A 25,694-nucleotide genomic window follows, 5' to 3' on the forward strand; every position below is an offset into this window, starting at 1 on the left:
AATGCACTGTCTATACCTCTTGCCTGACCTTATCTTTCCTTTTCGTGAGTTTTGTACTGCATTACACAGGTGGTGCAGCCTCTGAGATGCATCTTTACTATCTGAATACTTGCTCTAATCTATTCCATATTTAGTTCCTCCTCACCATACCGTCTGAGCACCTTACAGTAGTTTAGCTTTAAGCAACCTGGCTAATACCTGTCACATATGGTTCATTCTCACTGTCATCCTTTCCATAGGGGGCCATGTATTTGCACCTTATACGGTACAAATTCAAGATTGTTGCTATCTTATGGCTGCATGGTCAGGGAGGGAGACACTAACATAATTTGAGGTTCACCCAGTATAGTCATTAATAAAGTAAAAAGTAACTATGTTCCTTTATTTTATTGCAGTAACAGGGCATTTGCTGACCAACTCATATTTTAGTATACAACATTTAATTAAATAGCAAAGATAACTAGAACTTGCTCACATTTAATGTACATGTGGATGCATTTGTAATTCCTTCAGCTACGTTTAGGGAAATAGAGAATATTTCTAAAGCACACATAGTATACTTAAGGGAAGAAATTACAGTGTATCTCAGTTTGGTAATAAGTCCCTGTACTGCATTATAAGTGGCACTGGCAGCAATGACTATAACTAAAATCGCACACTGGTTTCCATTATAAGACTTCATTTTCGGTTACATATAACTTTGCAAAACTTTACTCATTCAGGCTGAAATTTTCCATGACAGGGGTATGATTTCTTTTTGGAAAGTTTTAGCAAAACCAGCCATTTCCAAGAGGAAAATGAGGTAAAAAAAAACTTTGTTGTGTGGTTTCAGGGATGTGCCTTTTCTATTCCCGTGAAAATTCACCAAAATTTGGTCAAGTTATGAGCCTTTGAAAAATCACACTTCACACATGCTCAGTAGACGCTTAGTAGAGTTTGGCAGCTAAATTATCTACAGATTCTCTCTCAGCTGTTTTTAATTATTGCTGACCAGATGTCTAAATATAAGAAAACTCAGGCATAAAAACAGGTTTCAGAGTAACAGCCGCGTTAGTCTGTATTCGCAAAAAGAAAAGGAGTACTTGTGGCACCTTAGATGAAGTGAGCTGTAGCTCACGAAAGCTCATGCTCAGATAAATTGGTTAGTCTCTAAGGTGCCACAAGTACTCCTTTTCTTCAGGCATAAAAGAAAACAATGAACCAATGAAAGAAAAGAAAGAGGAGAGAGGAAAATAGATGAGAGAAAAAAAGCAGGTGGGATTTTGCATCTCCACTATTTATCAATTAAAAGTAGAGATGGTGAAAATGTTTGGATCAAATGTTTTTTCCACTGGAAAATTCTGTTTTGTCAATATCAAAACTTTCTCTGGGAACTTCTTGATTTAGACAAAATTCCATTTAGAAAATGAAAAAAAAATCAGTAAGGTTAAAATGGAAGGTTTCAAACTTATCAGAATAAAATGTTTCAATTTTTGTGTCAAAATTAAATTGTTTATAAATTTATTAAACTTTTATTATATTATAAATTATAAAATAATAACAAAAAAGTCAAGATTAGAAGAATTGTTTTGATTTTTATCAAAATTGAAATTTTGATTGACCTGAGCCATTTTTTTTCAGAATTTGCATTCCATGGGAAATATTGGCGTTTTTTGTTTGTTTGTTTTTATACAATTTTGAGTTGAACAGAAATTCAGAGTTTTGACTGGCTCTAATTAAAATGTTAGTTAAAAATCACCAGTCTTTTCTCGTGGGTATCAAGTACGCATATTGGCCCAAATACACTGAAGCCAGTGGTCTTATTCCAGGGAAGAATTTAGCCCTTTTTTGTTGTTGTTGAAAGGGGTAGATGCCTCAATTTGAAATTCTGGAATGCAAATTTGATCGTAAAAATACCACAGAAGCTCTTTGTTTGTTTGATTTGCATTTCTAATTTTTAGACATGATCTTTTTATGTATGAAAGAAGTATTTGGTTGTTTGTTTTCCATCGGCTTACAAATTATAATTTGAATGAAATCAATTAAAGAAATTGAGAAGTTAAACCTTGTTAAAATATTCATTTTAAATGTAAAGAAGTAGATTATTTTTCATTGAGGGATATTTTAAATATTATCATATATATTCTGAATCATAGTAATTTTTGGTTTTGTTACCTTAATTTGAAAATTACAGCTGGCCACTGTGGTGTTCCAGATCTCATAGTCAATGGTCAAGTGATTGGAGAGAATTATGGGTACAGAGACACAGTTGTGTACCAGTGCAACCCTGGTTTTCGCTTGATTGGTTCTTCTGTACGAATATGCCAACAAGATCACAATTGGTCTGGTCAGCTTCCATCCTGTGTGCGTAAGTAAGCATGGCGAAAGATATCTTATTTGTGCAATATGTTTACTGCTTACATTAGCTTATTGTACAAGTGCCCAAGTTCCATTTTGATTTCCAAAGGTGATTTAGGGCCGGATTTTTAAAAGATCAGACTCCTATAGAGCCTAGGCACCTAATTCCTATTTAAATCAATAGGAATTAGGCACCTAGCAGCTTTTGAAAATTCCACGTGATGTCATCTGCATCTTGAGGCCCCTAAATACCCTTGAAAATCTGGCCCCTCAGAGACTGGCTTACTGAATATCAGTGAGGGACTAAGGAGCATAAGTGCCTATGTCACTTTTGAAAATGCTTTTGAGGATCTTACCTGAAAGTTTATGTGTATTTACTATTGATCAGTAGAAAGAGTTGTTAGATCTCAAATTATACTGTTAGCATTGAAGACAGTAATATTCACATCAAGAAACTTGTTTAATTTTCACTGAGATTTTATTACTTATTTAATCAATAGTGTTTTATGAAAATGAGGGTCTTCATGTATGTTAACTAGATTAACATGTTACATAAGTTAACCTCACATGAGAAAAAACAAGTTTCTTCTTTAAATAGATTCTTTTTAGTAAACTTGGGTTATGGTGAAAAAGAGAGGGATGGAAAAAATTGGTATTATGCGTATTACTTACTTATTTATTTTAAATGGTCCCTTCTGAGACTGCTTGTTCCTTTCATAAGTGTGTATATGAAAAGTAATTGTGGAAATTCCAATTGTGGTTCATAATTAGTGTTAAATTGATATTATAGTATTGAAATTATTCTCATATTACTGACAATACCCTCTTTTTCATATAGCTAGAACTTTATAATAGAAAGCCCTGACCATAAAAATCTCAACTAATCACAGTGGAACCAGTTCTGTTGTTATCCCATTACCTAAGTTGTTCATTTGTCATTTGATTTACATATGATAGAGGTTTCTGAAAATAATACTTTATTACTATAGTTAATAGTAATAAATTATAAATAAAGTACAGAAACACACACACACATACGCACACAAACACACACCTCATTGTTCTGTTCCTATTTGTAATCATTCAGCGATGGATTAATGCCACTACTCTTTTTGTTCAAGATAGAAATAAGTATTGGACATTAGGGAACGAGTTTATTTGTCAATAACCTTTAAAGCAAGAATGAAACATAGTTCAACAGGAATTTCCAAAGCACTGGGTTAACATCAACAGCAGAACTGAAAAATAATTGCTCCTGGGTCATTGCTAACAGTAAAGAAGGTGAACATAGTTTCGTTGTTCACAACCAATTATAGAAGCTGTTTTGTTGAACACAGTGGAATTGTGCAGTACAATACATCAGAAAAGGGCAAGGAGGTTGACTAAAGTATTGTAGCAATGAAAGACATACCATTAAACACTGCAATTGTCCATAACGTTACAATAGATGTCTAGAAGTGTTAGTACTGTAAACTCATAGCTTAATAGAGGTAGACAAAAATATTGATTTATCTTTTATTTGTCTATCGGTTATATTGTTAATGACATTCATAATTTTATTATGTATTTCTATAGTACTGCTTGTTTAGATTTAATGATCATGACCATTTGACATTGGAAATGCACTGTGCTAAATGATTAGGCACCATGGACAGATATTTTATGATTAACCTTTTGTACCATACGTTCCTAACCGATTAAAATGCCATTCAGAAAGAAAAAATAAGGAGAATTTTGAGATACAGTTTTAGTTGTGAGCTCTTTATCATGTTTAGAAAATAAGGGCCTGATCCCCACAAAGTGCTCAGCACCTCCTGAAAGATACTAAGGTCATTTAGTTCCCATTAAGATCAAATGAATTGACAGCTTTAAATACCTCTTGGGGGGGCACTCAGTACCTCATAAGATCTGACCTTTAGAATTCTACTAAGTAATTATCACTATTACATGATACCATGAAAAGTGACAGTGGCATGCTCTTCACTCTTGTTTTTTCCTGATGTTAGCTGTTAGCTGTGGCCATCCTGGTAGTCCGATTTATGGAAGAACAAGTGGAAATGGTTTCAACTTCAATGATGTTGTGACTTTCTCTTGTAATACTGGATATGCCATGCAAGGGCCAACAAAAGCGCAGTGTCAGGCTAATAGGCAATGGAGCCATCCACCACCAATATGTAAAGGTATGATTACAAATGTTTACAGATTTGGAGGTTGCTCTGAATATGAAAAAAAAATGAAAAAAGAAATAAAGGGACACTGTCAAAGCAAAGCATATATGTTTAAAAATCATCATGGGAATTACTTATAGATAATTTGAGTATTTAAACAGAACACATTCTCTACATCTAATTTTATTTTTCACCACTTAACAATTAGTTTGCTGTTTGCATTTCACTCAGACTGAACTATGAAATTAAACTGGGCAGTTTCATTTTAGTTCCTATTGTTTTTATTTTCAGGTACTCATTCGTGAGCAAAATTCAGGGGATGGAATTTAAAAGGTCTTCACTGAAATTAAAACTAAAATAGAAACATGAAAACATTTACATGAACATAGAAACCTTTTTAAAATAAAATCTAAATTTGAGGTCTTATACTCACTTATAATGTCTTTTAAAAGCCTGTTTTCTCATTTTTCACTGTATTATTGATTTTATAGAAGTAACTTCTTTAACCCAAATTTCATTGTAACATATTTTAGAACCTTTTCTTTGTACAAATGAAATGACACTTTGTACCAACAGGCCCAAACAAGACACCCAGGTTAGACTCCTAAATCCATATTTAGGCACCTAAATAAAAGTAATCTGTTCATAAGATATACTTCCATTGATTTAACTGGAGACATTGGGCATGCAGCATATCTGAAAAGCATGCCTCTTTTAAACAGGGGACAAATATAGATGTAAAAGCCCAACTTTGAATATATAGTTTGGCCTGTATAGATAACTTCAGTTATCACCATGCCTAGTAAGATTCTTGGAAGTGCTAAAATGTTACATTGACAGTAAATGATTCACACCTTCACTTTTGGATTTTATTATGGATAGGGAATAAATGAAGCAGTATCTTAAAACAAAATAATTCTGATGTTTCACTGTATGCATATGAATGAAATTGTCATTCTCCAAACCCAATATAAAGATATTATAAACCTTAACTCAGGGACTAGGAAATGTCTCAGTGTGTTATTGTCAAGGTTCCTTCCCCACTCTGAACTCTAGGGTACAGATGTGGGGACCTGCATGAAAAACCCCCTAAGCTTATTTTTACCAGCTTAAGTTAAAACTTCCACAAGATACAAACTATTTTACCTTTTGCCCTTGGACTTTATTGCTGCCACCACCAAGCGTCTAACAAATATATAACAGGGAAAGAGCCCGCTTGGAAACGTCTCCCCCGCCCAAGATCCCCCCAAACATTACACCCCCTTTCCTGGAGAAGGCTTGATAAAAATCCTCACCAATTTGCATAGGTGAACACAGACCCAAACCCTTGGATCTTAAGAACAATGAAAAAGCAATCAGGTTCTTAAAAGAAGAATTTTAATTGAAGAAAAAAAGTTAAAGAATCACCTCTGTAAAATCAGGATGGTAAATACCTTACCGGGTAATCAGATTCAAAACATAGAGAATCCCTCTAGGCAAAACCTTAAGTTACAAAAAGACACAAAAAACAGGAATATACATTCCATTCAGCACAACTTATTTTATCAGCCATTTAAACAAAACAGAATCTAATGCATATCTAGCTAGATTACTTACTAAGTTCTAAGACTCCATTCCTTTTCTGTTCCTGGCAAAAGCATCACGCAGACCGAGAGAACCTTTGTTTCTCTCCCCCCTCCAGCTTTGAAAGTATCTTGTCTCCTCATTGGTCATTTTGGTCAGGTGCCAGCGAGGTTATCCTAGCTTCTTAACCCTTTACAGGTGAAAGGGTTTTTCCTCTGGCCAGGAGGGATTTAAAGATGTTTACCCTTCCCTTTATATTTATGACAGTTATATACAGTTGAATAGCAATTGTTTTTATCAGACCATAAAAGCAAAGCCACATCACCTTCTGTCATGTCAATATACCCTTGAAATTTTAAAATTTGTATTTGGTTTTATTTTTTTCATTTTCAATTATTATAGATATACTACTGTTCCCAATAAAACACAGAAGATTATAGCCTAGTTTCCTTGGATCAGCCTTTTTGCTACTGATCAAAGCTTTTACAGCAGTGTCTTTTGAAATGAATATATTGATACACAAGAACTGGAGGGTTACAGAAATATATTTTGAAGATTTAAAAAATTGTCTCCCCTTAGAAAATATGTAGTTCTCCAGAAATCCTGATTTCATCCAAGTAGAAATAGCATCAAAGAGCTATCCTGCAGCTGAGTCAGCATCATGTGGGCTTCCTGAAATTTCCTATGAGCTTGGGTTCTAGGATGATACAGAATGTTTAATCGTATAGTGTGTTTATATTCATCTTACTTAATACATTTTCCTTCCAATTAGATTCATCACTCTGCCTTGAGCCCTAGTGAAAAACCATTTACAGAACTTTATTTTAAAATTTTTATTTGTAGTTAAGACATTATTATTCTTTTTTAATTCACAATAGAAAACTCCCACTGTGTACTAAGAGCAGCAGGTATATTTGGTCTTCAGCCCAATAGCAATAAATTATCTTGGTGTACTGGTATTTCCACAATAATGTACCATACTCCCTATTATATGTTATTGCCTATAGGGATCAGAGGCTCAATAAATGTATTGGTCACATTGATTTATGAAAACTTTACACACATCCATGAAATCCTAAATTGTTCATAGGGTACAACAGAGTACAAGAGAGCTAAGTGTTTGCATCAGATCATTGATACTGGTCTTTTTAAGGTGCAGCAACTCTAGTTATGACTTCGATGATATTGAGATTTGCACGGATTAAAAAAATATTAATCTACATACCTATTTAAAATAGGTACTCTCTCAAATACCTGCAAACTTGCATATTGTCCGTATGTCCAATGCACACTATAACATTCTTAAAAGTGCTGTACCCCTTCTAAAAGGTCGCTATTTCAATTATAAGAAAACCACAGCAGTGCTCATACTGATTATTATAATGACCAGAGCTTTTTGCAGTTTACGCTAAATGATCAGTATTTAAGAGTGATGTAGAACTAATACATTTTTTCATTTTATTGAAAGTGAATACATCATAGTATCTATGTTCATGTACAATTACTATAAAACACTTGATCTTAAAACAGAAAATAGAAATTGAGTCCAGAAACTCCCTATAAGCCACACTTAACACTCTGTCCACTCAACCTATCTACTGAAATAAAAGGCCTGGGTGAATAGATAAGTCTTCACTTGAAGGCTAATAAAGTCAGGCCAGAAGAAGAATAGCTTCCAGATATCTTATTCTCTCCAATGAAAATGCTTGATGTACAGTCATCACATGTCATTACTGGAGGGCTGTTAGCAAGAGCATCCCAGCAAATTCCACGGTTTGTGATGGTATGTAAAATAGCTTTAAAACAGCCAGGATGAAAAATATGTAAGGTTGTGTAAGTAAGAATCAGTTCCCTGTGTTGTACCTAGAAATAGATTACTAGGATTTCCAATCTACAGTGTATTCCAGGGCCACAGGTATGATACGATGATATACACAGTTAAGTAGGGTGGGCCGTACCATTCTGCATGTAGTATACAGATTACCTGCAATGGTAACTTCATATAGTCTGCATTGTAATGATCTGTCCTGGAGGTGATGAGCATGGAGAACCATGATGAGTTCTGCATCCAAAAAGAAAGGTCACAACCCCTAACCAGATGCAGATGAAGAAAACTGCTCTTAGCTACTTCTTCAAAGTAGAAATCTAGGAGAAGCTGAGGATCCCAAAGAACCAACCAGGTTGTTCACGTCATTAACAAAAGCTCCCTTCAGTGAAAGGTGGAGATAGATAGATAGACAGACAGACAGGCTAACTTCCCCCCTAAGCTAGTCAATGGAAGATGCCAACCAGAGGGGTGTATGCTAAGCCCTGCCCCTCTCTTAGAGATAGGCACCTAAATCCAGGAGGCAAGGAGACACCTAGCTCTGCTAATGTGTCTCTGCTGTGAACCCTCTCCTTTAGCAAGAAGCTGAGGAGGAAGTGGTGCTCTCCTTATCATGTTTATCCTAGTGATTAGAGTGCTTACTGGGATGTGAAAGACTGAGGTTCAATTGAAGAGGGGTCTGCCACCTTTCAGGAGAGTGCTCTAACCACAGAGCTATGGGACAGTCTGATGTGGGGTTCCCTGAATCTCTCCTGTTGAAGTTGTTCCACTGTAGATGAATAATGAAAGAGTGATTGTGGCAAAAGGACTGTGCCTTTCAACTCTTAAGTGGATGTCCTAACCACTGGACTACATGGTCATTCTCACACTTTCTGCCCCCTGTGGTCCATTGACTATTTAAATATTTATCCATAGTGGAACAGTCATTGGACGAGGGAGGGAAAATAGCTCTGCTTTAATCACTGGGTTACAGGAACAACAAAGAGTCCTGTGGCACCTTAAAGACTAACAGATTTATTTGGGTGTAAGCTTTTGTGGGTAAAAAACCACTTCTTGCATCTGAAGAAGTGTTTTTTTACCCACGAAAGCTTATGCCCAAATAAATCTGTTTGTCTTTAAGGTGCCACCGGACTCCTTGTTGTTTTTGTGGATACAGACTAACACGGCTACCCTCTGATACTGGGTTACAGGATGGGCACCACCTCCTTCTTCTCCCCCTCTGTCTGGCTTTTGAATGGGACCCAATCTGTTAAGCAGTTTCTGAGCATGCCTACTGGATTACACCCTGCACATGCCCTATTAGGCCAAATGCCTGTCTTCTCCTGGTTTGTGAATCACTCTGTGGGTTTAAATGGGAGCATCTAAGCATCCTGATGCCTGGAGTGAGGGAGCATTGCACATGGCCAGAGACGGATGTGTAGGTGCCAAAGGAACTTTTACTCTGAAAACGTAGGCATCAAGTGAATTTAGGTGCCTTGCATGGTTCGATGGGATATTTGCACATCATAATGGTCCCAAAACTGGGAGTTAGGTGCCTAATGGCCTTAGGTGCCTAAATCCTTTTGTGCATCCAGACCTCAGTAATAAAGCTATTACAAATTTATTTTATAAAACAATATATTATACATGTGTAATCGAAAAATGAGTTTCAAATGTATCACTTTTTTTAGTGGTCAACTGTTCTGATCCTGGAATCCCTGCAAATTCCATACGAGAAAGTAAAATAGAACATGGAAATTTCACCTATGGAACAGTGGTGTTTTATGACTGCAATCCTGGACATTTTTTATTCGGATCTTCAGTTTTAGTCTGTCAACCAAATGGTCACTGGGATAAGCCACTACCTGAATGTATTAGTAAGTAGATAATGTGTATTTTTCTGTAAGATAAAAAAAATTGGGTCATATATTTTATTATGTTTTACACTGATTTTGCTGTATACAGTAGATTTGTCTCTTCTCTCTCTACATGTAGGCACTCAGTTAGATGGTGATGGTAGAAGTTAGACAGACAGATCCTATATACATAAGTTTTTAAAATGTGTGATAACCATATAAGGCCACAAAGGCAGCAGAGGTATCCCATGTCTGTTATACATGGTGTTTGAAAGTGTTATCTGTGGAGAGGCCACTCAAAAAGACTCTACTTCTTTGGCATGTCGCAGAAGAATGATCCTTGGGAGTACTGTCTATCGGTAGAAGAGGTGTTTGGGAGCAGGGGTGTATCCAGTAGGGGTGCAGCTACATGGATGCACTGACCAAAAGGAACTTTCATTGCACTAAATAATGACACTGAACCTCTAAAGCTGTAGTGGAAGCTGCATAGGAGCTGCAAGGTTTTCAACAGCAAGCCCTTGAGTTGTACAGGGAGATTCTTTTCCTCAATTCTTTTTGTAGGTCCCTTTACAAAGACTTGTTCTGGGACTAGAATTTCTCTCTTGTATGAGAGATCCGGATGAGAGAGAAAACAAGATTAAGAGTTCTTAATCCAGTCATTTTGGCAACGTTTCTGGAAGAGTGTGGACAAATTCTGCATGTATTATTTATCCTTTAGCCAAGATTTTTCTCTTCCCATTTTCTCACAGCAGTTCTTAGTTTTCAGTTCTTCCAGTTTTTTTAAATGATCTTCATTCCAGGAGTCTTCCTTATCTTTGATATAATTTGTAGTTATTTACAGCTCTCATTTGTTAAACTGGCATTAAAGTTTGGGGTCCCTATGAAGCAGAAAAAACATTACCGGAACGGTGTAGTTGTCAAAAACAGCCATTAGAAATCCAAAAATTTCAGGAACTAACAAATTTATTTGGGCATAAGCTTTCATGGGCTAGAACGCACTTCATCAAATGCATGGACTGGAAAATACAGGAGCAGGTATAAATACATGAAATACACTTGGTAAGGCAAATCCCATCTTTTCATGTATTTATACCTGCTCCTGTATTTTCCACTCCATGCATCTGATGCAGTGGGTTTTAGCCCACAAAAGCTTATGCCCAGATAAATTTGTTAGCCTCTAAGGTGCCACAAGGACTCCTCATTATTTTTGCTGATACAGACTAACACGGCTACCACTCTGAAAAAATTCAGAGTTAAGGTTAAATGGAAAGGAAAGCCAAACATATGAAAGCATGAAAATGCACAGGTAAGGCACTGTCATAACCTTAGCTCTGTCTCAATAGCGATGCCCTGAGGGAAAAAGAAACCCAGGGACTCTAAAAGAACCTTATCCATTCATAATAAGCAGTTTCATCTCATCAGTAACTACATCATTAAAATGCCTTACTATTAATCATCTTCTAATTTGACCTCCTTTACAGCCATGCACAATCCACAAACAGAATTCATGTTATAGTTGTTTGATTAAAAATAGCAGACTAATGGCAGTCTTTCCCCCCTTTTCATTAGGGACTTAAACTTGCAGAGCGCTGAGCATTCTTAACCAGAAAGCACATAAGCACATGCTTAATTTTCACATAGCAGTCATTGGACAAAAGTTAAGCACACACTTAAATGATTTGCTGGATCGAGGCCAGAATGCTCATCACTTTTCAGAAAACACATGCCAACTATTATACAAATGTGATACAGACTGAGTGTATCAATGCAAAACTCCAAGCCTGAGATCATTAAATTATAATGCTATAATAACAAGAGCTAAGGTTAGTGAATGACGATCTTCACACAGCATTAATCATGTACCGTATGTAGTCAACTAGTGGTCTGTTATGCACAATTTCAGTGCTAAAAACCTTGCAGTCTTCTTCAGATCTAATATGTCCACAACCATAGATTGAATACCTCTCTTTAAGCCCTTATGGAAGAAGATGATGAAGGGAGGATGGGAGGGTGGAAGTGGCAGTTCACTAAATCAGTACAGTGGCTATTCTATTATCAAGATATTTGCTGCTCTAAGCCATAGTCTTCATGAAGCACTTAGAAAAAAATGTCTTTGATCTGACATTAACACGTCCCACAAAGTAGGCGTAAAGTAACAAAGAGGGGGAGATGCAAGGCTAGAATTGTTATGGGGACAGAAATAAGGTGATTTGGATGCCTTAACACTCTGCATTTTCATAAGTGCAATGTTTGGTCTCCTTCAAAGTCCAACCTTCACTCTGAATTCTCTGGGTTTTTAATGGTTGCTTTTAAATAAGTACATGTTCTTGTAAGGATTTTTACTTTCAAGTCACTGATATGTACCCTGAAACTTAACAACATTTTTTTTCCGATAGATAAATATAAGAGCAATTAAACCTTACTTGAAAATGTGCCCTATTTCAAATTCCAACAGACTTTTTATTTCTTTTCAGCACTGCAGGGCAAACCGTTGTTTCCTTGACATACATAATCCATGTGTCTGCTTTTCTACATAGTAGTGCATAAGGCCTTTTTTCTCTTTATTTTATTCTTATAAAATAGATGCCTGTTGGTCTAAACATGACAACTTTATAACTTTTATAAAATTTTCTAATAGATATTAGATTGGTGAAACAATTTCAATGGCTTTACCAGGATTTAAAATGCAGAACTTTGTAAAATACTATTTTTGACCAATTTCTACAAATGCTTCTCACAAGATTTTGTTATAGGTGTGTTTAAGAGACAAGTAAAAGAAAAAAGTAATCAGCATCACTTATTATGGAATTCTCTCTTTGCTGTCTTCAGTGTAATTACATAATATCAGCTTACATCTCCTTTTCTGCACTGTTGCAGTTAGAGTTTGCTACCAGTGTTGTATATGAAGTTGAACGTTGGTCAGGTACCACTGTCTACGCAGCATACACCCTAAAGGTGTAAGGATAAAAGCTTCTGAGTCAATCTTAATAAAAAGCTAATTCAGCCTGAAAGGAACATTGCTTATGTGTAAATTGGCTTTTCTAAAGCCCTGATCCCTAGCTCCCAGGGAGACACATTCCTCCAAAGAAAGTAGGGTGGGGAAAGGAGGTGGAAAAGGTGGAGCTGTTAAAGGATGGTCCAAGTGTTTTCAATTCCCAGGTGCACTGAGAGCTTACAAAGGAATTGTACCTAGCTCAGGCATAATTGCTTCACAAGCTACCCTTGGGACTCCGCATTGCCCCTAAGACAGGCCATAGCCTTAAAAGCAAAATATAGTCTTTATATTTCAAAATATTGGGACCCAATTCCTGCTCCCCGTAAACACATCAGGAAATCAAGCAAAAGGTTTTGCCCATAATTCTAGCCCGTAGAAGGAGCTGCATGGGAGTATCATGAGCAATGATTTAAGATCAGTGGATGTGAGCCACATGTATATGCATTTATAAAATGGGAGCTAGCAGTGACCCCTACATATAGCCTCCCTCTGTACCCAAAGTAGAATAGTTCTACTCTGAATGGCTATATAGATATAGTTATGCGGAGACCAGCCCTAAGGTACAGGCATCTTGTGTATTTTTTATATATATACATACATCTTATGCCTGGACCTTAGGGCTCATCTCAGCAGAAATGTTAGAAGCATATTATCATTATTTTTGGATAATGTACACATGACCCTTCAAGAGACATCTGTTTCACAGCATCTGTCAGGATTTGGTTCTTGATATATCATTCATATTTAATAAATTGACATTAAAGAATCCAGCTTCTTCACAAGATGTATGTATAAAATATGGGAATTCTAATGGTAAATGTAAGACATTTGATCGGTGATTATAATATTTTTTTATCTTCAATAATTATGTATTGTAGTGATTGACTGTGGCCATCCTGGCATTCCTCCTAATGCAGTCCTGTCTGGAGAGAAGTATACGTTTGGGTCTACTGTTCATTATGCTTGCACAGGAAGGCGGTCACTATTAGGCCAATCATCTCGCACATGTCAATTAAATGGACATTGGAGTGGATCTCTGCCTCATTGCTCAGGTACTGCTTTTGAAGTATGTGAACGTGCTCTTGAAAACATTTTAAACTTCCATAGGTTTTGGTGGAAGTCTCTTTGCTTGTTTTATTATTTGAAAAACAAAATATTAAAAATATCCATCAAAAATATGCAGTTGGTAGAAGTGCCATAAAAATAAGTAAAATTATTTTTACAAGCCAATCCAGTGGGAAAGCTGAACTTTGTCAATAACATTTAATATGAAGGGAAATGACATGCTCGATGGGATGGGATAAGTGACCATTTGGCTTTGAACATGTATATTTTTATTGTATGCACATTGCTGATAAGAATATTGGTTTCCAGAGGGCGACCTCCTGCACCGTTATTTCCTCACGATAATGATTTCAATTTTATATAACTTGAAAAGTGACTCATGGTTTGATCTCACAGCCCTCCAGTTAAGTCTAAAATATGTATTGCATCTGCCCTTTCCGTAAAGCCTCAAGCGCTCTAACTCATTTCAAGCATGGGATGAGGTTGTTTTCATAGAATCATAGAATCATAGAATATCAGGGTTGGAAGGGACCCCAGAAGGTCATCTAGTCCAACCCCCTGCTCGAAGCAGGACCAATTCCCAGTTAAATCATCCCAGCCAGGGCTTTGTCAAGCCTGACCTTAAAAACCTCTAAGGAAGGAGATTCTACCACCTCCCTAGGTAACGCATTCCAGTGTTTCACCACCCTCTTAGTGAAAAAGTTTTTCCTAATATCCAATCTAAACCTCCCCCATTGCAACTTGAGACCATTACTCCTCGTTCTGTCATCTGCTACCATTGAGAACAGTCTAGAGCCATCCTCTTTGGAACCCCCTTTCAGGTAGTTGAAAGCAGCTATCAAACCCCCCCTCATTCTTCTCTTCTGCAGACTAAACAATCCCAGCTCCCTCAGCCTCTCCTCATAAGTCATGTGCTCTAGACCCCTAATCATTTTTGTTGCCCTTCGCTGGACTCTTTCCAATTTATCCACATCCTTCTTGTAGTGTGGGGCCCAAAACTGGACACAGTACTCCAGATGAGGCCTCACCAGTGTCGAATAGAGGGAACGATCACGTCCCTCTATCTGCTCGCTATGCCCCTACTTATACATCCCAAAATGCCATTGGCCTTCTTGGCAACAAGGGCACACTGCTGACTCATATCCAGCTTCTTGTCCACTGTCACCCCTAGGTCTTTTTCCGCAGAACTGCTGCCTAGCCATTCGGTCCCTAGTCTGTAGCGGTGCATTGGATTCTTCTGTCCTAAGTGTAGGACCCTGCACTTATCCTTATTGAACCTCATCAGATTTCTTTTGGCCCAATCCTCCAATTTGTCTAGGTCCTTCTGTATCCTATCCCTCCCCTCCAGCGTATCTACCACTCCTCCCAGTTTAGTATCATCCGCAAGGTCTTTTTCCGCAGAACTGCTGCCTAGCCATTCGGTCCCTAGTCTGTAGCGGTGCATTGGATTCTTCTGTCCTAAGTGTAGGACCCTGCACTTATCCTTATTGAACCTCATCAGATTTCTTTTGGCCCAATCCTCCAATTTGTCTAGGTCCTTCTGTATCCTATCCCTCCCCTCCAGCGTATCTACCACTCCTCCCAGTTTAGTATCATTGGTTTTGCGTGGTAACTAGTGAATCATATTGAATGGAAATGGGCCCAAATCACAAAAAAATGAGATCCTCATTTTGAACATACCAAAGCTGAGGAGTGCTCCAATCCATGCTTTTGGTTTGGTCCAGTACACCTAGAGAGGCCAACTGAGAAATACATATCTGAGACATACACAGAGTTAAGGGGCTTTTAGATCTGGGGTTGTACTTCAAGCCCATTTCTCGTCTTCGCTAAGTTTTACTTCTCAATAAATACACACGTTTATTTTTTCTCTTGGCAACATCATACTTCCATCACATCAGTTACAGCAATCAATATTTTCATCTTGGAGCATTTTCAGGTCTATATTGCTTTGATTATAAGAACATAGCTATTTTAATGTTCAGGAACTAGGAAGAAGCCATGGGCCATATTCTCTCCTGAGTTCTGCCTATACAGAAAATGATGTGCTAGTCTGACATCCTAGACTCTGCTGCCATCCTAATCTCATGGCCAAATTTGATATAATTCAGAATAGCCTTTGGCTTTTTAATAATATTTCATTTTCCCCACCTTTTATTTCTCTGGCTATTTAAACTGTAAATTCTTAATTTTAGGCACTCTGTTAATATACATTTGTACAGCACCTAGCACAATGGGGCCCTAATTTCAGCTGGTATCTCTAGTATTACTAAAATAGAAATGATAAATCATTATAATGAAAATAATAATTTTAGATGAAGATCTTGCTGTTAAGATCCAAAAGGGAGCCTGACCACAAAGAAAATGGGCATATCATGCCTGAAGTCAGATTGCTTACTTGCTCACTTTGCCTGAACCAGCATAGTAGTGATGTGATAAGTCAAATAACTATTATTTTCAGTGAGTCAGGGTTTACTCAGGGGCTAAGCCTGTTCGTAAGACATCCGGCAGGTAGATGTGGTTAAGAACACCTGCTGATGTTGTTATCCTGCTCCATCAGTTCCTCTTCTTCCATAAATCTTCATTTATCAACATAACATATGATTGTTCATTTTTATAATTTTTCACCTAATTTCACCCAGGGTATATTCTCATAGAAATCAGCTGGAGTATTGCCACTGACTTCAATGGAAGCAGGTTCAGGTTCCTGTTGCATATGATGATTAGAGCTGCTCATCCTGTGAAAAACAGCATGGAATTTGAATCTATTTATAAATTTGAAGTGCAGACTGGATTCGCCAAACCTAGTTTTTTTAAAACCAGGAGAGAGAGAGTGTGTGTGTGTGTGTGTGTGTGTGTGTATATATATATATATATATATCAACAGAATTAGTCTTTGAGTTTCTGGATTTAAACAAAACTCCAAACTTAAAAATATCCAAAGAGTAGGGTGCAGACATACACAGAATTAGACTGTAAAAAATATTCACATACATTTTAGTGAACATAAAACGATAGTTTTTTCACAACTCTGCGGATATTACATTTGATAATTAAGATAAGTACTTCAAAATAGTGTAAATGAATAAATATATACAATTTTAAAAAATTAATTAAGAAGTTCTCTCACTCTCACACATACTGTGAGGAAGCTCAAAGGTCAAATCGGGGTCTAGGAAAAAATGAAGCCAACTTCTATAAGAGAAACCTTTATATACTTCTGCATTTGCAGAGATTCAAATGTGGGTCACATTGAGCAAAACTCAGATTTGGTATAAAGTGGGTAGAACCTTAATGATGTCACCCACTTATATTAGATCTGAAAACAAAACACCACTAGCTCTGGCAACCTGAAATTATGTGAAGTCATTATTTTTCACTAATATTTTCTATAACTTTAGTTCCATGTTTCATAAATAAATAAATAAAAGACTTGGACCTGGTGCCTAGGTTGTTTCATGGAGCATATTAGAAAGCCATACAAAAAGAGACAAAAAGTGAGAGGATTCACAGCCCTTTTTAGTATAGGCAGGAATTCACATAGGTTTGTCATGTGTTTCCTGAAGCAGTCTGCTGCTTGGCCATCTGCATTTTAAATTATGCTTCGGATCCAGAGCTAGTAGGAGATGAGTTGTCCCACTGACATCAGCTGATGTTTTTTGACAAATGCCTTTCAGGAATCACACACGTGTCATCTGGAGAGAGCAGAGTTATTATGGAACTCACAGAAACTCAAAATTACTGTTACATTCAGCATAGTCACTGCCATGCATTTAAATAAGCTGTCTGGCCATGGATACCTTCAATAAAAATGGAAAGCCAAATTCTCTGCTGGTGTAGTTCTGGTGTAACTCTAGTAACATCAGTGGAGTTATGCCAGCAGAAAATTTGGTCCAGATGTGGGGGCAGAAAGTATCTGCATATAGACGGAGAAAATCATGGTTGAATCCCTGCAATTAGGAGGTCAACATAATTATTGTCTACATAACACTATTGGAGCCATTACCACTGTCATTTTATGATAAAAATAGTCACTAACACATGATCTTTTTGCTAGTCCACTCTAACATTCCATCAAGCTGGACTGTGATTAACCTCCCTTGGAAGGTCAAGGTAATCATTCCTAGACATTTTTTAACAAATAGATTTAAGTCTGTATATTAGTAACAAAAAGATGGCAGATCAGAGCGCATAATGGGATTAATTTATTAGGGAAAGGTATGACACACCTTTGTAAGGCACAAAGCCCTTTTTTACTTCAATCACAATAAAAGTTGTAGCAGCAGGAGTAGTGCCTAGGAACTGGTTGAAAATGGGGATCATTGTACTAGACATTGTACAAATACAGAGTAGTAGACGCTCCCTGTCCTGAATGTTTTGCAATCTAAATAGACAAGATGGACAAAATGTAGGGGATGTATCCAAAATTAGGATCCTAACCACTTTAACTAGGGCACTTTTGGTGTAATGCCTAAAACATAGTGACCAAAATGTTCAAACTTGATGTCTTAAGTTAATCACCTCAATAAGCGGCTTGAATTTTGGAAATCCTGAGTGTTCAGAACCTCCATTGACTTGACTGTATTTTGGGTTTGGGGAGTTGTGGATATTCACCATCTTTAAAAATCTGGCTGCTCAAGTACTCTAATGATTGGGGTCATGGGAATCTAAATAAATAAACGTAGGTGCCCTAGAAAGATTTTGATACCTAAATTTAGAGGTCCAAATGTGAACATGTTGGCTATCATATCTACAAGTAGCTCGTTCACTCATAAGAATGAGGAAATTTTCTAATGCTATTAAGCCCCAATGAATGAGAATAGATAGGGTTCTGTGCATTTTTTCCCACATGGCAGAAAGATCACATTCTAATAATACTACATTACCACGCTGGAAACTTTTCAGAAATGAGGGGTCAGTTCAATACTGTTTAACTTCATTGAAATCATTTTACTTTTCTCTGAAGCAGATTTTACCTCTTTTTGTGACTGTGTGTTGGGGTAAAAGAGAATCTGTGTCCCTAATAAAAAACAAACAAACAAATAAAAAACCCTACAGATCCCCAACCCCAGCCTTCTGGAGATGCACTACTGTTAAGAGATGCCCAGTGCTGCTGTTTTTTCCTGAGTTTGTGACAGGCAAAGGAAGATAAACATGCGATGCAAAATACTGAATGGGTTAAACCCACAGACCAGCCCTGGATTTATTTAGCTACCTGGACTAGAATGAGTACAACTACTACTGCTAAATTATTATTATAAAATCATAGATTATCAGGGTTGGAAAGGACCTTAGGAGGTCATCTAGTCCAACCCCCTGCTCAAAGCAGGACCAATCCCCAACTCAATCATCCCAGCCAGGGCATAAACATTGCTCATATATTATACATTTCTGCATAAATCACAAAGCAAAACAATCCAGTGCTTCCCATATGACTCTCCCTCACTACTCAACTCAAAAGATGTTTCTGCTGGTGAAAAGAGGAAATAGGTAAAATACGTCTGCTAGTTCTGGTTTGCATTCAGCACCCTGCTGTGCTGATGGGGCTGGTTGGCAAGGGCTATCTCTCTGTCACTAACCCCCCCCACCACCACCTCTGATGCCCCAGTTTTTCCTAAACTCCACTGAGTCCATACATGCCAGGGATCTGTCATTCACTGGTCAAAATGTGAGTGCACTGGGTTCTGACTGTTTCCCACCGATAACAGCATGTCCTTATGACTCTGATATTTAAGTTCAGTTAAATACATACATGGGTTATTAGAGAGAGAGAGAATATTATTTACCCCATTTATGCATACATTTTAGCACTGGCATGTATTTACCTAGTTATTGCTAATATAAAGGCATAATTTGATGCTCTCTGGTAAGTGCATTTTACACTCGTTGTAGTTAAAGTTTTTACTCTAGATTTAAACCATTGTAAATGAAAGCAGAGTTCGGCTCAATACTGATATTATGATTTTCCTTTAGATCCTTGTTAGTGCAAGAGACTATACTTTTTATTATTTGTAAAATGTCACAAAATCCATGTGCTTTAGGTCTTTGGGCCAAAACCTCAGCTGCTGTAAGTTAGTATAGGCCCACCGAATTCACTGAAGAATTGAATGCCAATTTATACCAGCTGAGGCTCTGACCCGTTATTACATTTTTTGTGTTAAATTTGGTTACCTGTGTAGTCAACTGTGCTTTTGTCCAAAAATACTTCAAAGATATTTATCAAAAAGGACAGTGGCCATCATTTTAAAAAAGAGGAACTTGTAATTATCGTCCTAAGTCTGTATTTAGAAACCCTAATAAGTGATCTGATTTTCAAAAGTGCTGAGACACCAAGTGGTTACACTGGGAACTGCTTGGAGCTCTATCCCCACCCCCAATCAGGACACTTATTTAGGGTCCTAAATATGGATTTTAGACTTTTATTTCAAAAAATCTTGGCCACTGTTTGCAAAACATTTATTTTGCGCTGTGTATATTAGAAATGGCAAAACTGTTAACTTTTTCCCACCATCTACTTTATAAAACATAAATAGAATGTCAGCTGAAATGAGATTTTATTCAGCATACTGTCTTTCAGCTGGAAGTAGCTGAAAACCATGACAAATAGTTGGTGTTGAGAAAAATGCTGACTAAAGCTCACATACAATGGCAGCAATGTTGCCACTCCAGTGATAACATTAAAATGTCAAGTATGCACTGCAGTACTATTAGAAAACATGTGTTACAAGAAACTTGAATGAACAGGAAATTCATCTGTAAGTCAGTGACCTTGGAACATCTCATTCTGAATGAAGAACCATGGGGTTTTTTTGTGGCTCTCACACCAAACTCTGGAACTAAACCCTAATACAAAATCATTAGCCATTTAGCTCAGGTGTGTCCTAATGTAACATAAAATAGTATAAACTAGGGGGACAAGCATTTTGTAGCTTGGGAAGCCTGAGTTTATTGCACGCACTAGGGGTCTTTGCATCCCTCCCACAAGCTCCTCGTATGCCATCCCCTCATCTCCCTCTATTTCAGGGATTCCCTGCAAGTCCCCCAGTTTCTTCCCTGCCAGTAGTTCTGCGTGCCCCCGACTTACCTAACCTAGGGTCCCCCATTCACCCCACATGCCAATGGCTTTGTGTGCACTCCCATTCCCACTTTCTTTCAGGACTTCCATTCTCCCTTCCCCACACATCAGATGCTCTGTGTGACCACTCCCTTCCTCCCATACTAAGCTTCTGAATCCCCTCACCAGGAATTCTTTGTGCCTCATCATTACCCCATCTCTCCATTCAAGGGTTCTCACATTCTAGCCTCTTGGAAGGTCTCTCTGTGTGTGCCCCCATTTCCCCTTTCCCTCCATATTCCCTCCTCTATAACAGGGTACACCAATTTCCCTCTTTGACAGGAGTTGTTTGCCCCATACCCTTCTCCCCCATTCCCACCTTTCTCCCCAGGCCAGGGGCTCTGAGTGGCCTCTCTTCTCCCATTCCAAGGTCCCCCATTCTCCACCCCCATGACAGGAGTTCTCTATGTACCTCATTTCACCTGCCCCCATGGTAGAAATGTCAGGATTCAATAAGCATGGAAAGGGTCTTCCAATTTCCTTGCCCCTGGGGGTTTTGTGCCCCTATTCCTCCTCCACCCATTCTAGGGTTCCCTATTCTCCCCATGGCAAGGTCTCTGTGTGAATCTTTATTACCCCAATTTATCCACCCAATTTCCCACTGCTGCCCCCCCCATTTTCCCCTATTTTCTGTCTGTCCCCTATTTTCCAGCTGCCACCTTCTCTCCTATGCTAGGGGCTCTGTGTGGCCCTATTGCCCACTGACCCCATACCAGGATTACCCTAGTCTTTCCCATGCCAAGGGCTCTGTGCATAACCCCTTTTTACTTTAAGCCCCCAAATATGCCCCTCCATTATCTTTCTGTCTGGGAGATAAATCAGTCAGGTGTCAACATGTTGAACTCTACTTGGAGGATAAGCAGGGGTATTGTTCTGTAGTGCTGAAAAGAGTTAATTGGTGCCATAAACCTGTTTGATCCACAGAAAATTGCAGAGGTACTTGAAGCTTTGGTTGTGCTAATAAAGTAGCAGGGGCTCCATTTGTCCTCTACTTTCCCTCTTTCGTTTTTTTCTGATTTTCCCCCAAATCAATAGGATTCATAGAATCATAGACTATCAGGGTTGGAAGGGACCTCAGGAGGTCATCTAGTCCAACCCCCTGCTCAAAGCAGGACCAATCCCCAATTAAATCATCCCAGCCAGAGCTTTGTCAAGCCTGACCTTAAAAACTTCTAAGGAAGGAGATTCTACCACCTCCCTAGGTAACACATTCCAGTGTTTCACCACCCTCTTGGTGAAAAAGTTTTTCCTAATATCCAACCTGAACCTCCCCCACTGCAACTTGAGACCATTACTCCTTGTCCTGTCCTCTTCTACCACTGAGAATAGTCTAGAACCATCCTCTCTGGAACCACCTCTCAGGTAGTTGAAAGTAGCTATCAAATCCCCCCTCATTCTTCTCTTCTGCAGACTAAACAATCCCAATTCCCTCAGCCTCTCCTCATAAGTCATCTGTTCCAGACCCCTAATCATTTTTGTTGCCCTTCACTGGACTCTCTCCAATTTATCCACATCCTTCTTGTAGTGTGGGGCCCAAAACTGGACACAGTACTCCAGATGAGGCCTCACGAATGTCAAATAGAGGGGAACGATCACGACCCTCGATCTGCTCGCTATGCCCCTACTTATACATCCCAAAATGCCATTGGCCTTCTTGTCAACAAGGGCACACTGCTGACTCATATCCAGCTTCTCGTCCACTGTCACCCCTAGGTCCTTTTCCGCAGAACTGCTGCCTAGCCATTTGGTCCCTAGTCTGTAGCGGTGCATTGGGTTCTTCCGTCCTAAGTGCAGGACCCTGCACTTATCCTTATTGAACCTCATCAGATTTCTGTTGGCCCAATCCTCCAATTTGTCTAGGTCCCTCTGTATCCTATCCCTACCCTCCAGCGTATCTACCACTCCTCCTAGTTTAGTATCATCCACAAATTTGCTGAGGGTGCAATCCACACCATCCTCCAGATCATTTATGAAGATATTGAACAAAACTGGCCCCAGGACCGACCCCTGGCGCACTCCACTTGACACCGGCTGACAACTAGACATGGAGCCATTGATCACTACCCGTTGAGCCCGACAATCTAGCCAACTTTCTACCCACCTTATAGTGCATTCATCCAGCCCATACTTCTTTAACTTGCTGACAAGAATACTGTGGGAGACCGTGTCAAAAGCTTTGCTAAAGTCAAGAAACAATACATCCACTGCTTTCCCTTCATCCACAGAACCAGTAATCTCATCATAGAAGGCGATTAGATTAGTCAGGCATGACCTTCCCTTGGTGAATCCATGCTGACTGTTCCTGATCACTTTCCTCTCATGTAAGTGCTTCAGGATTGATTCTTTGAGGACCTGCTCCATGATTTTTCCGGGGACTGAGGTGAGGCTGACTGGCCTGTAGTTCCCAGGATCCTTCTTCTTCCCTTTTTTAAAGATTGGCACTACATTAGCCTTTTTCCAGTCGTCCGGGACTTCCCCCGTTCGCCACGAGTTTTCAAAGATAATGGCCAATGGCTCTGCAATCACAGCCGCCAATTCCTTTAGCACTCTCGGATGCAACTCGTCTGGCCCCATGGATTTGTGCATGTCCAGCTTTTCTAAATAGTCCCTAACCACCTCTTTCTCCACTGAGGGCTGGCCATCTACTCCCCATGCTGTGATGCCCAGCGCAGCAGTCTGGGAGCTGACCTTGTTCGTGAAGACAGAGGCAAAAAAAGCATTGAGTACATTAGCTTTTTCCACATCCTCTGTCACTAGGTTGCCTCCCTCATTCAGTAAGGGGCCCACACTTTCCTTGGCTTTCTTCTTGTTGCCAACATACCTGAAGAAACCCTTCTTGTTACTCTTGACATCTCTTGCTAGCTGCAGCTCCAGGTGTGATTTGGCCCTCCTGATTTCATTGCTACATGCCCGAGCAATATTTTTATACTCATCCCTGGTCATATGTCCAACCTTCCACTTCTTGTAAGCTTCTTTTTTATGTTTAAGATCCGCTAGGATTTCACCATTAAGCCAAGCTGGTCGCCTGCCATATTTACTATTCTTTCGACTCATCGGGATGGTTTGTCCCTGTAACCTCAACAGGGATTCCTTGAAATACAGCCAGCTCTCCTGGACTCCTTTCCCCCTCATGTTATTTTCCCAGGGGATCTTACCCATCAGTTCCCTGAGGGAGTCAAAGTCTGCTTTTCTGAAGTCCAGGGTTCGTATTCTGCTGCTTTCCTTTCTTCCTTGTGTCAGGATCCTGAACTCGACCATCTCATGGTCACTGCCTCCCAGGTTCCCATCCACTTTTGCTTCCCCTACTAATTCTTCCCGGTTTCTGAGCAGCAGGTCAAGAAGAGCTCTGCCCCTAGTTGTTTCCTCCAGCACTTGCACCAGGAAATTGTCCCCTACACTTTCCAAAAACTTCCTGGATTGTCTATGCACCGCTGTATTGCTCTCCCAGCAGATATCAGGAAAATTAAAGTCACCCATGAGAACCAGGGCGTGCGATCTAGTAAATTAATTAAATTAAATTAATGCCTAGAACATTCCTGGAAATTTTGGAATTGATTGGATGCAGCATTCAAATGTTATCACATTACATACATGTATAAATGCAAACATGGAAAAGCCATCAATCTGAGTGTAAGGCCTTCACAAGCTTGGCCAGTTACCTGAGAAACGTATCATTTCTGTATGCTGTTTACGCTTCACTTAAATCTTGGTTACAAAGGTGTCTTTGTAGCTACCAAATGATTCAAAAAGCCAAGTAAAGGGCCTGGACCCAGATTTTTAAAGGTATTTAGGCTTGGCTTTGCTCAGTGTTGCAATGCCTAACTGATTTAAGAGCTCAATCTAATTTTCAAAAGGGAAACAATGGGAAGCAATGCCTAAATATCTTTAAAAATCTGGGCCTTATAGTTCAAGTCAGTAGCTGTAAAATAGTCCTACAGTACTGATATAGTAGTGTAGTGTATCGAATGTTATGGTCATGTGAAAATCTTTGTTTTATAAATTCTAGGTGACACTGCTGGTTCTTGTGGGGATCCAGGAATCCCAGGCCATGGTTCTAGAGAAGACAGTGATTTTAAAATTAAAAGTACTGTACGTTTCAACTGCGAGATTGGTTATATCCTTCATGGATCAGAAGAAAGAACATGTTTGGGAAATGGAACCTGGACAGGAAGACAGCCAGAGTGTAAAGGTAAATCACAAAAGGAAAATATATTTTATGTATATATCCTTAAAATGAATGTAATGTCAGTGAAAGGTTGCCAGAGTGAAATCCCTGGAGGTTAAACTGCTTGATGTAGCCACAGGACAGATAGAGTACAGGCAGTGGAAGAGTAGTCTTCTCCATATCTGCTTACAAGTGTACCTTTATAACCTCTACTTTGCTCTGGAGGGACAACATCTAGCATTGAGCTGACTGCTCTTCCAGCAGTCTTACATTTCTCCTCCTCCCCCAAGCCAGAAAGCATTGCCCTCTTCTGCCCACCAGCCAGGCAATCATGCCATTTCTGCTGTAAATGCTGACCACAATGCCAATTGTATGTCATAGTTCTTGTGATGCAGATACTTGTCCAGTGGGTACTGACTCGAGACCACAAATCTTTTCACACAGAGACTGAAACAGCTATAAGATAATAATCGTTTTTGGTCGCCTGGGTACAGTTCAAATCAATAACTAGAGATGATAAATTCATAGCCTTTTGAGACAACCATTACTTTCTCTCTCCCATCCTCCTTCCACCAGTTTGTACCAACTACATATTTTTTTCCTAGGAGGAAAAAATAGGTAAGCCCTGTA

General features: G+C 38.8%; 1 protein-coding gene across 1 annotated transcript in view; it reads left to right on the top strand.

Moving 5' to 3' along the window:
- CSMD3 (CUB and Sushi multiple domains 3) overlaps positions 1 to 25,694 on the top strand; it is a 1,169,988-nt gene that overhangs the window by 1,072,581 nt on the left and 71,713 nt on the right. The window contains exons 54-58 of the mRNA XM_074943928.1: positions 2,174 to 2,347; positions 4,344 to 4,517; positions 9,564 to 9,749; positions 13,602 to 13,775; positions 24,906 to 25,088. Of these exons, the coding sequence (XP_074800029.1) occupies positions 2,174 to 2,347; positions 4,344 to 4,517; positions 9,564 to 9,749; positions 13,602 to 13,775; positions 24,906 to 25,088 (891 nt within the window). The remainder of the gene's footprint in view (positions 1 to 2,173; positions 2,348 to 4,343; positions 4,518 to 9,563; positions 9,750 to 13,601; positions 13,776 to 24,905; positions 25,089 to 25,694) is intronic.

The sequence above is a fragment of the Natator depressus genome, chromosome 2 (assembly GCF_965152275.1).
Source record: "Natator depressus isolate rNatDep1 chromosome 2, rNatDep2.hap1, whole genome shotgun sequence".
Lineage (NCBI taxonomy): Eukaryota > Metazoa > Chordata > Testudines > Cheloniidae > Natator > Natator depressus.